General features: G+C 40.4%; 1 protein-coding gene across 1 annotated transcript in view; it reads left to right on the top strand.

The window, feature by feature from the left end:
* The first annotated feature begins 1,754 nt into the window (after nucleotides 1-1,754).
* Nucleotides 1,755-15,756, top strand: part of LOC122792437 (extracellular calcium-sensing receptor-like) — a 169,938-nt gene continuing 155,936 nt past the window's right edge. Inside the window, exons 1-2 of the mRNA XM_044060224.1 lie at nucleotides 1,755-1,941; nucleotides 11,091-11,169. Coding sequence (XP_043916159.1) covers nucleotides 1,755-1,941; nucleotides 11,091-11,169 — 266 coding nt within the window. The remainder of the gene's footprint in view (nucleotides 1,942-11,090; nucleotides 11,170-15,756) is intronic.

Raw genomic sequence — 15,756 nt, 5'->3', positions numbered from 1 at the left:
TTTTTTGTCGTTGTTGTTTCTATACTTTGATCTGTTTTTAACCAGAATGGCTGCGGGTGGTCTGGGCATTTCACAACCTTTGTTTCCCCGAGTATGATCTTGATGAACTGCAGTGGTCTGTCCAGAATCTGACCTTGCTATTACAGCAATTGACTCAAAAAGTGGATTCTGTACATCTCTCTAACACAAGAAGCAGTATGTAGGAGAGACCACTTACTGAGGTTTACCCCCATCTTTAATTCAAACAGAACTAAAGAGGCATTATCGGTTAGTAACAATGGACATCAACAGGAACATACTGGTAACAATAATAACTTTTTCTGATAATTCATATATCATTCCTAGAGTTAATGAATGGCTACAAAGAGAATTTAATTTTGACATTAATATGGCAGATATGAATGTTTCACCTAATAATGACAGTAGCATACATGAATATTTGGATGCTTTCGAATACCATCTCTTAAAAGTGCACAGACTGCAGCTAGACAATGGGTACCTTCTTGAATACATCAAAGCACAAAGAGTCCCCAGTTCGGAATTTGGAAGTACCCTACTGGCTTAGCAAATAATTCACTGTTACATCATGACTTACTACAAATGTTCAATAGGCACGGATGTAAGCTAATGGAGCTTCTCACCTAACATAACAATCTTATAGAAAGCCTCACTGTGGACATTAAGAGACTGGATAAAAACATTACAGAGCACATTAATTATGAACAATACAGAATGCAACATTTACATATTTTCCATTCTACAGACATTCAAATTACTACCATGAAGGAGCACAAGATGAAAAAAACTTGAGAGGGATACAAATGATTATGCTAATAACAATCAACATGCTGTTCCACCATTATCACAAGAATGGGGAAATAGACCAACACGAAAAAATCCTCTACAGGTGGACATGCAACTGGAATGGATTGAACGTGCTACACCACAGTAACATAACATTGAATCCGGAGAATCCCCTTTAGAATATTTCCCTCCTTATGGAGATCAGAATGCCTGAAATGGAAACATCTAAATCAACGTCACCAAGAATGGACACATTCCCACCAGTACAATCCAGTCCAGTGGCTGAACACTGGATACACTTAGAAATTTTGGAAACACGAATGGGAGATAATATACCTTTGCAAGAAAATCCAATGTGCCAACTGTTATCCAACAAAACAGGTGACTTTTTCGTTTATAATTGTAGTTCTATACAGGTTCATCAAGAACATGCTGATCTCTTTTCAAAGGGTAAAATGTTTGTGATCAGTAAAAGAGCTAATCTTTCTGAAGCCCTTATTGATTTGAAAATGTACACTAGGAAGTTCAACCTTAACATCATGTTTAGCAATGATATCAGACATGAAACAGACTTCAGAGTTGCTAGTACTTTTAATCCACCTCTCCATCAACAAGTACAGACCTATGAGAAAATGTGTGAATTAGACATTAGATCCAACCTCAATAGGAAACCCTCCAAAAATGAATTCAGTATAAAAACTACGAAAATTGACGTGTTGAACAATCTTAGAACCTCCAATGTCTCGCTCATGAAACCAGACAAAGGGAGAGATATTATCCTGAAGGACAACCTACAATATGCAGAGAAAATGTAGACTATTCTTTTCAATGATACATATAATCAAGTTTGAAGAAATGGACTTAACCTGGCTTATGCAAGAATGGTAGCTGCACTCCAAGATATGCTCATGCAGGGCTAGATTACAGTGGACATGTTGCAATATTTAGATATGAAAAGTCATGTGATACCTGACATTTTCGGAATTCCAAAGATCCACAAAAACAATCCACCAATGAGACCTATTGTGGATGTCAGGCAAGCAGTTACCATGCCTTTGGCAAAGGATTTAGACTATCATTTGATAGAAATTGATCAGAATGTTGGGCATCTTTGTAAGGATTCTTGGGAATTATTGGGTAAATGTAACAGTTTAAAATTTCATGATAACATGGTGTCCCTCACAATAGATGTAAAAGATCTTTTTACAGCAATTTCTCATGACATAGGTATACAATGATTTACAGACTTTGTACATGATTTTACCAGTTTTTCTCAGGCTAAGATTAACTTGCTTACCATTTTATTAGAAATGGTCTTGTATAATAATGTTATCTTTTTTTGAAAAACAGATTTTTTTACAAAAGAAACGGGTCGCATTAGGGTCAGCGTGTGGCACACTGTATGCAAATATAGTTATGATTATATGGGAGACTAAATACATCTTTAACAGCTCTTTTAAAGATTCCTGGTATGTATATAAAAGATACCAGGATGACATATTTATTGCATGGAAAGATGACATGAGCAACATTCCAGTCTTTTTAATCTATTTGAACAATACTACCAACTATTTAAGTTTTATACATGAGCCTGGTACAAACCTCATTTCATACTTAGATGTGTTGCTCATGAATGATGTGCAGAAAAAAGGCTACTTTCAAAAATTTTTAGAAAATCTGCATATTCTAATTTGTTCCTTCATTTCACCAGCTCCCATCCAACTACTCAAAAAAAAAATGGTAGTCAAAGGGCAATTTGCCTGTGCTGCATGGATGATTACCCAATGCGAGCATTTCCTTGAGGAGTGTCAGTTATTAAAAAATATGTTTTTAAGAAGAGGTCACCCCAATGGTCTTATAGATAATTCATTGAAAGAAGTTATTTCTAAGAGAAAAAAGAATTCCTTTAGGCCAGTTCTATTAGAGGAAGAACCAAACATCATAAGCACATCTGCAGATATTAATCCAGTAACTAGTCCAAGTACCATGGCTAACAACTATAGAAGTAGTTGTATCACTACATATTTCATGGATCAGGCACTGTTTAAGGAAAGTCTGCAGAAAAACTGGTATGTGTTGCAAACTATCATGGAACTATTAAAAAAAGAGGTGATAATACAGTTGTCATATTTAGGAAGGACATTAGTTTCAAACAACTTTTTTGATAAACAAGAAAAACAAACTAAAAAAAATGGGGAAAATAGTTACGAGAAAATGTGGGCACTGCAACTAGTGCAGGGACATTCTTTATTGTGAACATATTAAAATTAATAAATAACTTGTACAGATCACAGGTAGTTATGATTGTACAACAAAAGGTGTTGTCTGTATTGCAATATGTCAGTCATGCACAAGTTTTTATGTAGACAAGACTGAAAAAATGTTGAAACAAAGAATTTCTGTGAAATCAGGAAGAATAGCAACGCCAATGCACTTTCTAAGCATATTGTAGAGCACCCAGAACACAACTTTAAATTTGTACTTTTAGAACATTTACCACACAATTCAAGAGGAGGACCATGGAGTCTAATGCTTGAAAAAAGAGAACTGTGGAAAATACGACTTAATGCAGGCATCCCCCTGGTTTGAAAGATGTTTTGTCCATTACCTGTTTACTTAACCTTAAAGCCCAACAACGCTGATTATTTCAAGCTGCATTCTATCTATTTCATTGATATGTTATTGAATTTTTATGTACTTTTGTACTGATTTTAACAGTATATATTGCAGGGTCCATGTCAGATGGATGAAAGTGCACTTCAATGAAGACCACATCGCCGAGACGACTCCGCCAACAGGATGAATCCCCGACAATGGTTACGTAGAGCAGACTGGGAGTTAGTCCCATTCCCTCACTGTAGTGCGATCTCGGAGTTGGTATATTTAAGTAGGGGGGTACGGAGTGCTATACATGTTGTGATGTGATTTTTGAGTGTATTATGGAAACAGGAATGTATTCCATTCTGTAATATATTGACTTACCTTTGTCAGGGATTGGTCCTGTCGGCGGAGTCGTCTCAGCGATGTGGTCTTCATTGAACTGTGCTTTTGTCCATCTGACATGGACCTGTATTGCAATATTCTTGCACTGTTTTAAATGTTTTATAAAAATATTTAGTTGATGTTAACTTTTGCATTCATTAGAATTGTAATATGTAGATGTTGGTCCTTTAAACATTTTGGAGGGAAAAATCATGTGACCTTTTGTAATTTTTAAAATCCCTTGGTGAACACTGTTGAGTATCTGAAGAAGTGTTGTTAACTTTATCTACATGAAAGTGCTTATGTTCTATATCTTAATAAACAGTGTTCTTTCTTGAATTATTTGAACCTTGGCACTGTATTTGCTAGAGGCTACCTTGCATTTGTGCCACAGCTTAACCCTGTCTAAAGACACTGATATACATTCCTCAATGGCTGGCAAATAATTCATGTAATGAAACACAGAGACTGACCAGGAATGTGAGTAAGCATGTGTTTGGGCTGCTGAAGTCCCAATTCAAATTTATACATCACACAGTTCTCCCAGGTATATATTTAAGAAAACAGCTCTGGAGATCATAATTTATGGCAAGGGTGTCAAACATACATCCTATGAGTAAGATGTTTATCTGGCCTGAAAATAAACCTACTTTTAGATCACTGTAGTAAAAAATACTATCTTAACCACAGAATAATTTTATTTGTCAGTACTACCAAGCTTTAGTGACTCTAAATATTTGGAGTTCTGTCTTGACTCAAGTTGTGATCATTAAAGGAACTGGCCGATTAATAAAGGGACACATATCTTTAGTTCCACTTGTCAAAGAAGCAGAGTGCACAGCACATTTACAATTTTGGAAGTACAATGTAATGCATGAATTTTGTATGTTGGCACTTGTTTGTATCTGATCATCCTTGGGATTCAGAAACATTTTGTGTATTGCAGTAGCAGATTTAGTTTGAAAAGCAGCCATGTGCTGGGATGGAGTGAGACACACTAAGAGAGACTGCATCAGGCAGAGGAATGCTATAGCCTGCATAATATGCAAATGATGGTAAAATGAGATGAAAGTGAGTAACATTATTAAAATGAGGGCAATGACAGATGCAGATGAGGATAAACAATACAATGGTATGACTCAGAAACATATACATTTCACATGATAGAATGCTACTATTACCAGAAAAAATTCTTGAGACACATGGGCGAAACCATGAAATATAGTATGGGATACCTGTCTCATTAATAAATATGTATATACAAGAGGTTGCCGTCTCTTCCTGTACTCATGGAGGAATGTGCTATGGGATAACTGTCTCATTAATAAATATGTACAGTATATGCGAGAAGTTGCCATCTCTTCCTGTACTCATGAAGGAGTGTGCTGTGGGATACCTGTCTTATTAATAAATATGTATATGCAAGAGGTTGCCATTTCTTCCAGTACTCATGGAGGAGTGCACTATGGGATAACTGTCTCATTAATAAATATGTACAGTATATGCAAGAGGTTGCCATCTCTTCCAGTACTCATGGAGGAGTGTGCTGTTGCCTCTGGCACTGCCAAGTCATCCATCTGAGCCTAACATACCAGCCCCTCAATGACACAGAAATAATGGACTGTTACTGTGAGGATGGAAGCACCATGCAGGAGCTGACTAAGATGTGACACCCACTTATACAAGCTTATGGGATGCATGGAGTGTCCATCCCAGTGGACATCAAGGTATGTGTGGCATTGAGAATATTAGCTACATAGACCTTTCAGTGACCATCATAGGACACTGTGGCTCTATCCCCAGTATGTGCCTCCAGAGCAGACTGCCAGTATCTTGATGTCATGCTATAGCATGTGAGGCATGCCTCTCAACCTGCAGACATTTAAAGTAGGAGCAAAGGCCTTTGAGATGTTGGTACAACCATACAAAAATCTGCACATCTAATTAGCATAAAATTCAAATACCAAATAGCACATAAGTCTTCCTGCTTCCAGTAGGAATGTGGGATGCCACTCAGAAATACATGTTTAAAAAATGACAACAATAGAAAAATGTAAGCATATTATCAAAGAGACTGTGTAAAGTCTGTAGAATTTAATCAACTTTATTGCCATATTCTACTATAAAAATGTTTTTTATTTTTGCTTTGAAAAAGGGAGATCTAAGATGCATGCCATTTTTCTTTAAATCATTGGTGCCACTATTATGTTTGTCATCTAGTGTGGTTTTCTGTGTACTAGACATCTTCAAAAATGACATGTGATGAGGGGGATTCAGAAAATTTTGTGGGGTTGTAAATCAAACCTGGAAATAGGGGCATACCTTGAAGAATATGTACATCATATTCAGGGATAACTGAAGTCTGAAAATAGGAATATTCCTTCAAAATGGTGAGAGTTGAGGAGTCTGATATGGGGTAGCATATGTGGTTCTCACACACCATGGAGGAGAGGAGCAACACCATGCAGACATTTTTGACATAGCCTGGTTTCTTGCAGTACTGGGAACCACTGACTACACCTTTATTGCAATGAAGGTTCTACCCTGGCACCAGAAGTAAAAGTAAATCAGCTATAATGGGTTCCACTCCATCAACAGCCAAGTACTTTGCAAAGTACATGGTATAATATATAAGGTGTCAACAGGCCTTTCATCCAGTGCCCGTAATTTCCACATCTGACATCAGACCCAGGCTACCCAAGTAGCAGAGTATTGAGGACAGGGCACAGTTGTCATCATATGCAGAGGTGGGGAGGACAACAGTGACAAGTGATAACAACAAGCAGAGTGTGTGTGTGTGTGTGTGTGTGTGTGTGTGTGTGTGTGTGTGTGTGTGTGCGTGTATAAGTGCATGTGTGTGGATCTGTGAGGAATGGTCATGTGAGCGAGGGAAGCTGGTCAGACTGGCCATTGAGGGGTTGGTGTCTCCAGCATCTTGCGACAGAGTGGTGGTGGGTGGTGATAGTGTGTGTGCACGTGTGTGATCATGAACTCAGCTCCAGTAGATAATGCAGCACTGTCCTAGTTTCTAATAATAGATTTAAAACACCCACAGGACATGTATGAACTGATCACGCATGTTCCCTGTTCATAGGGGCACCCTGTTCTAGGATAGCCACAGGCACGATTCACAGCACTCACACGGGATGGAATGTTCTGTGAGTGTGATTATCAGGATGTGCTACAGGTAGTCTCAGTGCAAACACCCCATCTACATCTGCATCCACAGTGCCACACAGTGCCCAAACATAGTGAAAGTTTTAAAACGTGAGGAAAATAAGTCCAAGATGACTTCTCTGCTTAGTTTAGCAGAAGTATATTGATGGCAAGCAGGAATGGAAAAAAAAGCAGAAGTAGATAAAAATCAGGCAGAAAATGAATGTGCCAAAAAACCAAAAGAAAGAATTTAAGGTGAAGGATCCGATGAAAAGGCAAGAAATGTTGAAAATGCATAAATATAGTTGCAAGCACAGAAATCTCTTGGAACAACCTCATGTCAATCAGGGTGGAATGCTGGAATGGTTAAGGAGAGGTGAATTTAAACCAAAAGACAAAAGGTTAATATTGGCAGCCCAGGATAATGGACTACATACACAATGGTTCACAAACTCCATTGAACATGTGGGAGAAGCATAAAAATTCAGGTTTTGTAAAACAGAATTGGAAATAGTCACACATCTTGTTGCTGCATGTGATATACTAATGCCAGAAGGACTGTAATACTGAAAGGCATTATAATTTGGCAAGACTGTTGCATTGGGGATTGTACAAACATTATGATACTGAATTAGCTCAGAAGCATTAGAAACATGGAGCACAAAACATTATAGAAAATGATGAAGTTTATATCACATGAGCTCACCCATTACCAACAGTTCAAAAAAGAGCAAGAAAATCAGATGTAGTAGTCTAGGAAAAGAAGACAAAAGTAGCATTGATAATTGAAATTGCTACACCCAATGACTATGATGTCTTGCATACAGAGAGACACAAAGCCATAAAATATCAGGATTTGCAGGCAGAAACTAGGGCAATGTGGAATAAGGATACCCACAGTCCCAACAGTAGTAGGAGCAATGGGTCTTACAAAAAAAATTACAATTGTACTTAGATATGTTACTGATACATGTAACTCCATATGAATTGCAGAAGGAGTCAGTTCTGGGCACATTGTGGGTGCTGCAAACAGCATTTTTGGCTAACATCAAAGATTAAAACAATACTAATTTCATGAACTTTGAAAACACTTTGACTTAAGAATGGTGTCCATTCCTGTCATGGTATTAAAAACCCAAAAGACCTGGAGAACTTAAACAGTGTCCATAACACAAGATGGTGGAATGGAAGTGGTGACAGTATAGGTTCTATACAGGGTTCTCCCCCTCCCATGGTGGGCTTTCCCACTGGAGGCAAAGGTGGGAAAGTCACAAGAAGACCAGTGTCCATGATGGGTGGCTGCACAATGGGCTCCTGCAGCATACAGACTCCATAAGCTACCTTTCCATAATGGGGCACATCTGGCCCAGGGTCTCCTCCAGATCATCACGCAATCTTACAACCCAAACCAGCTCAAGTATAGCTGCACTTGTCTCTGCTTGTCCCTGTATGATGGCCATGCACAAATGTTGAGTAGTAGCCTTAGAGACACTCAGCTCAGGAAGGGGTAGTACCCATTGCATGCTCGGCTACCAGCACACTGACTCTTGAGGTCCTCCTTATGTTCAATGGAGCTGGCAGTAACCAAGGGTGGCTCTGTTACTTGAGATGACACTGCTCCCTGTGCTGATGCTTTGGTGAAATCCCGGCACCAAGGAGTGGGTTGAAGAGGCATAGAATCTGCATCTGAGAAAAAGGGGTGGGGATAACCCCATCACATCACCTGTGTCTATTACTTGTACTGTGACCTCTGACTGAGCCAGAATTTGACTGCATCATCACCATCATGATGATGATGATGATCATCATCAGAGCCAATCAATTCTGCAACATCAGGCAGGCATGTATCCACTGTGGAGAAACCTTATTGTGCAACACTTGTGAAAACACATAACCATTTCCTAGTCTAAGGATGAACCCTTCACCAACACTCACAAACTAGTGAGACTATGTCTATATAACAGAGTGCTATGGACAAGATATGGTTAACATACCTTGAACAGATGGTCTTTGTACTTGTAAGCCCATTGTAACTGTAGCAATAAAGAAGCCATGCTTGTTACATGTATGACCCTGAAATGGAATAGTACTGCATATAATAACACATATTCAGGCATAAACACCTGGGGCATCACTGATAGATATTCAATGCACCATAAGCAATTTGTCACCCAAGGTCAGGACTACCTCCCCACTGAGAGATACCAGGAATTCTCTGTGTTTGTCAGTGATGATTTTGTTGACTGACTCCCTCCCATGGCCCACTGCTTCTGTGCCAGACGTGCATTGCTTTACTGCATGCCTGTGCAATCATGTCAGTGCCCCTTTTATGAACTTGCTCATATGTCCAATTTTGGCTATTGATAGCACTGACCACCTCACATGCATACAGAAGGCCCGGTCAGATCCACAGCATCTACTGACCATCTCATGGAGAGGATATTATCCCCTGCCTGGGAAAATTCACTGTCTCAGTGAAGGTTGCTTTCATGCAAGACAACTAGGAATGTCAAAGATGCATATGTTTAAACTGGGGCAGGTCATGCACACTATACTCCTACTCACCAATGCACAATATGGTCTAGTGTTGACAAGATCTGTTATATGTCAAAAATGATAGTGGAACTACATAGATATACAGCTGTCTTCCATATGGTGGTGGTAGGTATGGTGTGTTTCTGTGTGCTGTACTGACATAGGACATGAGGGGTCTAAATATCCAGACTGGACACATGTCTCTGTTTGAGACAGCTCATGCCTTATGTTTGTCCACAGACCACAGTGGATAACATACCACGTCTGTGTAAAATGTGGAGGGTTATAGGTGTGATGAAATACATCTTATTATTTCCCAAAAGTGTGGAAGCGCTACAGGCCCAGCAGAGAATTTGATGCTAGTATTTGACAACCTCCCTACCAGTAACATACATTCTGCTTGCTAGGTACACTCCAGCCTGATGGTACACTCACTATAGTACCCCAAGAGTAGTGCGTGTTTGCAGCCCAAATGTAGGCTTGAGCTTCTGAAAGAACATCCCACAGGGTATGATTGCAATACTCTACTGCTCTCTGCATGCATCACCTACATGGGTATGTATGAATGCCTCCCCACCAATGGAACAAGCACAATCCAGACATAACACACTTTGGTACTGATGCAAGAAGAGAATGGCCAAAGGTGCAGCACATGCCTTATGAAGCACCACCCTTACAGTTATACCTGAAGCAGTCATGACCAGTGTGTGTGCTGCAAAACCCAGTGCACCTAGAACATATCATTCCATTTACACAGTGTTACCCTAGCCCCCCCCCTAGTCTCCCCACAGTGGTAAACATGCTGGTAATGTGTCAGTACACCCCTTCAGACATGCAGCACTTTCAGCTTTGCCCAGTTCCTATATTTAACATATCCTTAGAGGGCACCATATCATATCACATTTATCTTGCAGTATATAGGAGTTACTTAGCATCAAATACATTGCCTTGTAAGACTTGCATATCACCAGTGATTAAGTTAGACACAGTCCTGTGCCTATGGCAGGGGCTATGTTTCCATCACTTTTTACATGCCATTATTCACACCCTCATACTATCATGCCATGCCGAGTATGTTCATACTATCCAGTACTGGAACTGTGACTGGTTATGCTAATGAGGTAACCAAAGATGTGTGCTAAGTGTCAACAGCAATAGTATACATGACCATAAGGGGACTACTAATTTTCTGTAGATTGTGACCTCCTGCATGGCCATGGCTTCTAAGAGCACTGAGGGTAGCTGAGCTCTGAGATGGTGCACAAAAGAAAGTAAAATATTTCTGGACTTTATGTATAGAGACCACTGGCATCACCTGCTTGGGGACTGTTACAAGGATCCACAGTATAAAGTGGATATTTGGCACAGACTTGCCAGGGCAGTGCCAGCTGCTACTAGCATCAGCCGTTCTGGTGTGCAGCACCAGTACCACTACAGTGACCTGAGGAGGCACCGTCCTGACCATAACCAATGGGAAGAAGAGGTCAGGGAGAGATAGAGTGCTCCTGAACTGTATGGTAGGTATGCAAGGCTGGTATTTCCAGCATAGTTAAAATGGGCCCTTGTAGAGCATTTATTTCATGTGTGTTGTATTTGTTGTTCTTATTTTTCAGCTCAGGATACGATAGAGGAAAAATCAGTTCCTGTACTGGAAGAGACTGAAGCTGACAATGATTGGTGTCATGTTACTGAGTAATTAGGAATAACTGCAGTGTGTCTCCAGAGGCACAGGTGTCTGTACTTGATGTCATGTTACTGAGTAGTTAGGTATAATTGCAGTGTCTCTCCAGAGGCACAGGTGACTATGATTGGTGTCATGCCACTGATTAGTTAAGTATAATTGCTGTGTCTCTTCAGATGCACAGGTGACTTTGATTGGTGTCATGTTACTCAGTAATTAGGTATAACTGCAGTATCTCCAGAGGCACAGGTGACTATGATTGGTGTCATGTTACTGAGTAGTTAGGAATAACTGCATTGTCTCTCCAGAGGCACAGGTGTCTATACTTGGTGTCATGTTACTGACTAGTTAGGTATAATTGCTGTGTCTCTCCAGAGGCACAGGTGACTATGATTGGTGTCATGTTACTGAGTTGTTAGGTATAATTGCAGTGTCTCTCCGGCAGAGGAGTTGTACATACAGAGTAGCATTGGTAACCACCTTCATGCTGGTCATATTAGACTCATCCAAGTTTTCTGTTAATTGCCCTTTGACACTCTTTTTTTGAGGATGTTGGTGTATAAATACAGCTGTAGGTGCGGGGTATTGACGATACTGCTGCTCCCCATATCAGGTAGTGGGTCACTCACATAAGGATGCATTATAATTGTAAGGAATGGCATATCACTGAGTACTGAATTACACTGGTTTTACATTTTAACAACTTGCTTCAAACCATTTGCATTGAAATGATCAGTTAATGTTACCCACTTGTTTACTGTATGTTGTTAACCATCATTTTAAAAATGGCACACCGACAATCACTGTAGATTTTGGGGTGGAGGTTGTTGTCCCTTGCCCATCAGCAAGACTACTTTTTGGTGTAAAGCTGCACTATTTTAAATAAATTATTATAGCAGGACATCACAAGATGTTAGATCAAGTAAAAAGATATTTGGATGATACTGTGGGCAGAGTTCCTCCACTGAATTGTCGTTATTTTTAAATTTTTTTTTTAAATTGTAGAGATTTAGAACTTTTCTCTCCAGGTACTTTTTGTAAAATGGAATTTATCTATTACTAATAGAAACCAAACTAACAAAGTATAATTAATAAGAGACACCCATATTACTATAAAAGTAATTCAATCTAGGCTGAGATTCAGAAACATTACTTGCATTGGGTGCATAATGACAAAATAAAATGCTTGTAGTAGCTCATTGTTGCTCAAAGCTGACAAACTAATAGGACCACTTTGTATGAAATAAATGAACTAATGAGTGAATACCCTGACAAACCCTCCACAGGTCACATAAGTAATGGCATGTGTGATGATGGTCATGCATGTAGTATGCTCATGATGATGTCCATTCACATGTGCAACAACATTCCACTATGAGAACAGCTGAGACCCTTAGTAATGAATTCATAGTAAAGTCTCTGCCAGTTTGTTATAAATGGGAAGGGAATGGGGGTATAGGACAGTAAGAAAGATGCAACAGTAAGCATAGGAAAACACAGAAGAGGAAGAGGAAGGAAAGATTAGATGAGGATGAGGAAGCAATGGTGTTTATTTTTATTAAAAGATGGTCATTTTCTTATTTTTCTAACAAGGATGCAGGGGGAAGGTAGTAAAGGGAAGGTGTGGGTAGGTAAGAAGGTATATGAATGGTAGCAGGCTTAAGCAAACAAACAATCGCAAAACACAGATAATGACTAAAAGAGGAGCTGTTGGCACAAAATAGGGAGAACACAAAGGAGAGACATACAGACAGTCAGACATAAAAAGTTCAGCTGGTGTTGTGGGATAGGGGTTGAATTAAATACTGGGGAGGAAAGTGAAACCCACATTAGTGGAATACCATGAGTTGGGATAGGCTGAGATAATGGGTAACATTCACTCTGGCCAGTGGCACATCCAGGCAGATGTCAGTCACTTCTGTGAATGACTTCCTCACCAAGCCCAGCTACTGGTGGCCCAGTGAGTATGGACAGGCAGTAGTGTGACTCTGATAGTTGCACAAGGATGTGCTTCTGATGGCCAATGCAGGCATCAAGCTACTGGCCCTACAGTTGTCACCACATTTTCCAACTCCTGCCGAGATACATACAATGACCTACTAATGGCATCCCCAGGTGGACAGTCTACATTCCCAACAGTGACAGAATATTGGTAGTCACTACAGAACTCTCCAGGTCACCTCCCACTGGATGACCTATGTCACCTTGCACAGAAGCAAGCCTGGAGGCAGCCGGAGACTCAGCAGGTGGTGGCAGGCAGGTGGACAGTGAGATGACTGCTGCCCCACTGCAGTCACAATTGTGGTTGAAGCTACATAAAATATTAACAAATGGACAGAAGCAACGCAAAAACAAACAAATATAAAAAAGGACAGTGATAAAGAGAGAGAAAAAGAGATACACACATAACAGATAAACATTAGCAGTAGTGTGTTAACACTATAAGGCATAAATTACCTGGAGGAGTAAAATGTTGAGAGCTATACAGTGCCAGTATTGATAGTACACCTGACAGATAAAAATATACTACTGCAAGCAATGTGGCACAATGGCCAAGATGACATGGTGCCATGGTGGTTCCCCTGTGTTTGAGAGGAGAACAGTGCCTGGGTGCAATTAGTGACCACAGAGGCCATGGAAAATGGATCAAGACATCTCCAGTACAATGTTGTATGAACAAGGGCATACAAGGAGTTGGCAGATATGGCCTACCATACAAAGGCTTGAAGGAAAACATGTGGACCATGCCATGGGGAAGCAACTGCAGATGACATAACAGTGGCATAAACAAGGTGCCACATACAATAGCTGTCATTCATGAAGTATGACTTATGCCAGCCAGTAAACATCATAGTATGATCCTCTGAGGCATGCCCAGATTATGTGAGGTATAACTGACAGTGGCAAGGGGTTTGGAAGGGATGCTGCATATGCATTTTTCTGGGCAGGAAAACCAGTACACCTTATTTGGGTGGCAGGTCTATGACAAAGAACATAGAAATGTAGGGGGGGGGGCAAGCACACTGGTGTGATGCACAGTATGGCACATAGCATTCTGGGAGGATACACATGGCAGATCGATAATCAGTATCTTGTCAGCATTGACACTTCCAAGAAGTAGGGTGATTGGGAGAGCATGACACCCTCATTGTAAAGTGTATGTATGTCAGGATGTATCTAATACCAGTAGCAGTGGTTTGTACTACTAGCGACACTTAACAATACACAATTCTGCAGGCATCAAAAATATATACAGTTAAAATTACAGGTAAAAAGTACCCATGTGTCTGGAGAGCATTGGCATACATTTCTGAAATATCACCCAGGTCACCTCAATCTCTCCAGCAGCTGAAGAACATAAAAGCAAAGGAGAAATGTCTATGAATCAAATGTCCTTCATTTGTCTGAGCAGTTAAAAAGACTAAATTATAGAACAATACACCTGGCATGAATGCATACCATAAAAGTCTGGAGTATTTTCCCTAATGTTTTCTTCCCATTAAAGAAAAAGGTCAATGCAATACCTCTTCAGGTCTCTGGAGTGATGCCTTCATTGCTCACCAGTGTTGGCGATACCATGACACCACTGCCTATTCTGGCAAAGCAGTGCTAGGCATCCACCTTGCAATAAGGACCCTTATAAAATGCCCCAATCAGGTGTTTCTTGTGCATGAAATAAAGATTTTTGACTATTTAATGCACCATCTGGGAGCACTGTGACAATTAGCACTCTGAGAAGCAAAGACCAGTTCACATGTCACAAGCTTGAGGAAGTTGGTAGCACTTCATCACATGTTGTGTCTTTCGGCTTTTCCCGGTTAGTGGTTGCCACAGCGGAACTCCGGTCCGCTAATGATTGGCAGTAGATTTTTATGTGCCGAGTTGCCAGCCCTGATGCACAACCTTCAATGAAGGTACGCCCATTCACGCATGTCTCCAGACAGAAGATGCTCTAGCTGAGAATCGAACGGGACAAAGTCTTACTGTTAGGCGACAGCGCTACCGCAGCACCATCACCGCAGTTCAAATGTTGTGTCTTTCGGCTTTTCCCGGTTAGGGGTCGCCACAGCGGAACTCTGGTCTGCTAATGATTGGCAGTAGATTTTTACGTGCCGAGTTGCCAGCTCTGATGCACAACCTTCAACGAAGGTACGCCCATTCACGCATGTCTCCACACAGAAGACGCTCTAACTAATAATCAAACAGGACAGCGTCTTACTGTGAGGCAACAATGCTACCGCAGCACCACCACCGCAGTGTGCCTAAACAGGCAGCAAGGTAGTGAACATTGTGAGATGCCAGCACATAGTGGTAAATTAACAAATGGAATACCAAGACAATATTTGGGGTATTAAAGACATTATGACCTAATTATATATTGCCCGTATAATCCATATCTCACCTCATGATTGCGTTACAGTGCTTCTAGAAGCTTCAATATGGCTTAACGCACCCATGTCCCTGTAGTAGACAGTGACATGCCTAGCCATGTACAATGCACTTTGTAGTCTTTTAGAGGTATGCACAGTCAGTTTAAGCCTCATTGCCATGCTTGGCTTGGTGTACTTTGTGTAAAACATGCAAGCCGGGAAAGGTTA

This window comes from Protopterus annectens, chromosome 1.part2, assembly GCF_019279795.1.
Source record: "Protopterus annectens isolate FY-2018-M chromosome 1.part2, PAN1.0, whole genome shotgun sequence".
Classification (NCBI taxonomy): domain Eukaryota; kingdom Metazoa; phylum Chordata; order Ceratodontiformes; family Protopteridae; genus Protopterus; species Protopterus annectens.
The sequence above is the reverse complement of the archived record's forward strand: the minus strand, read 5'-3'. Positions and strand labels throughout refer to the sequence as shown.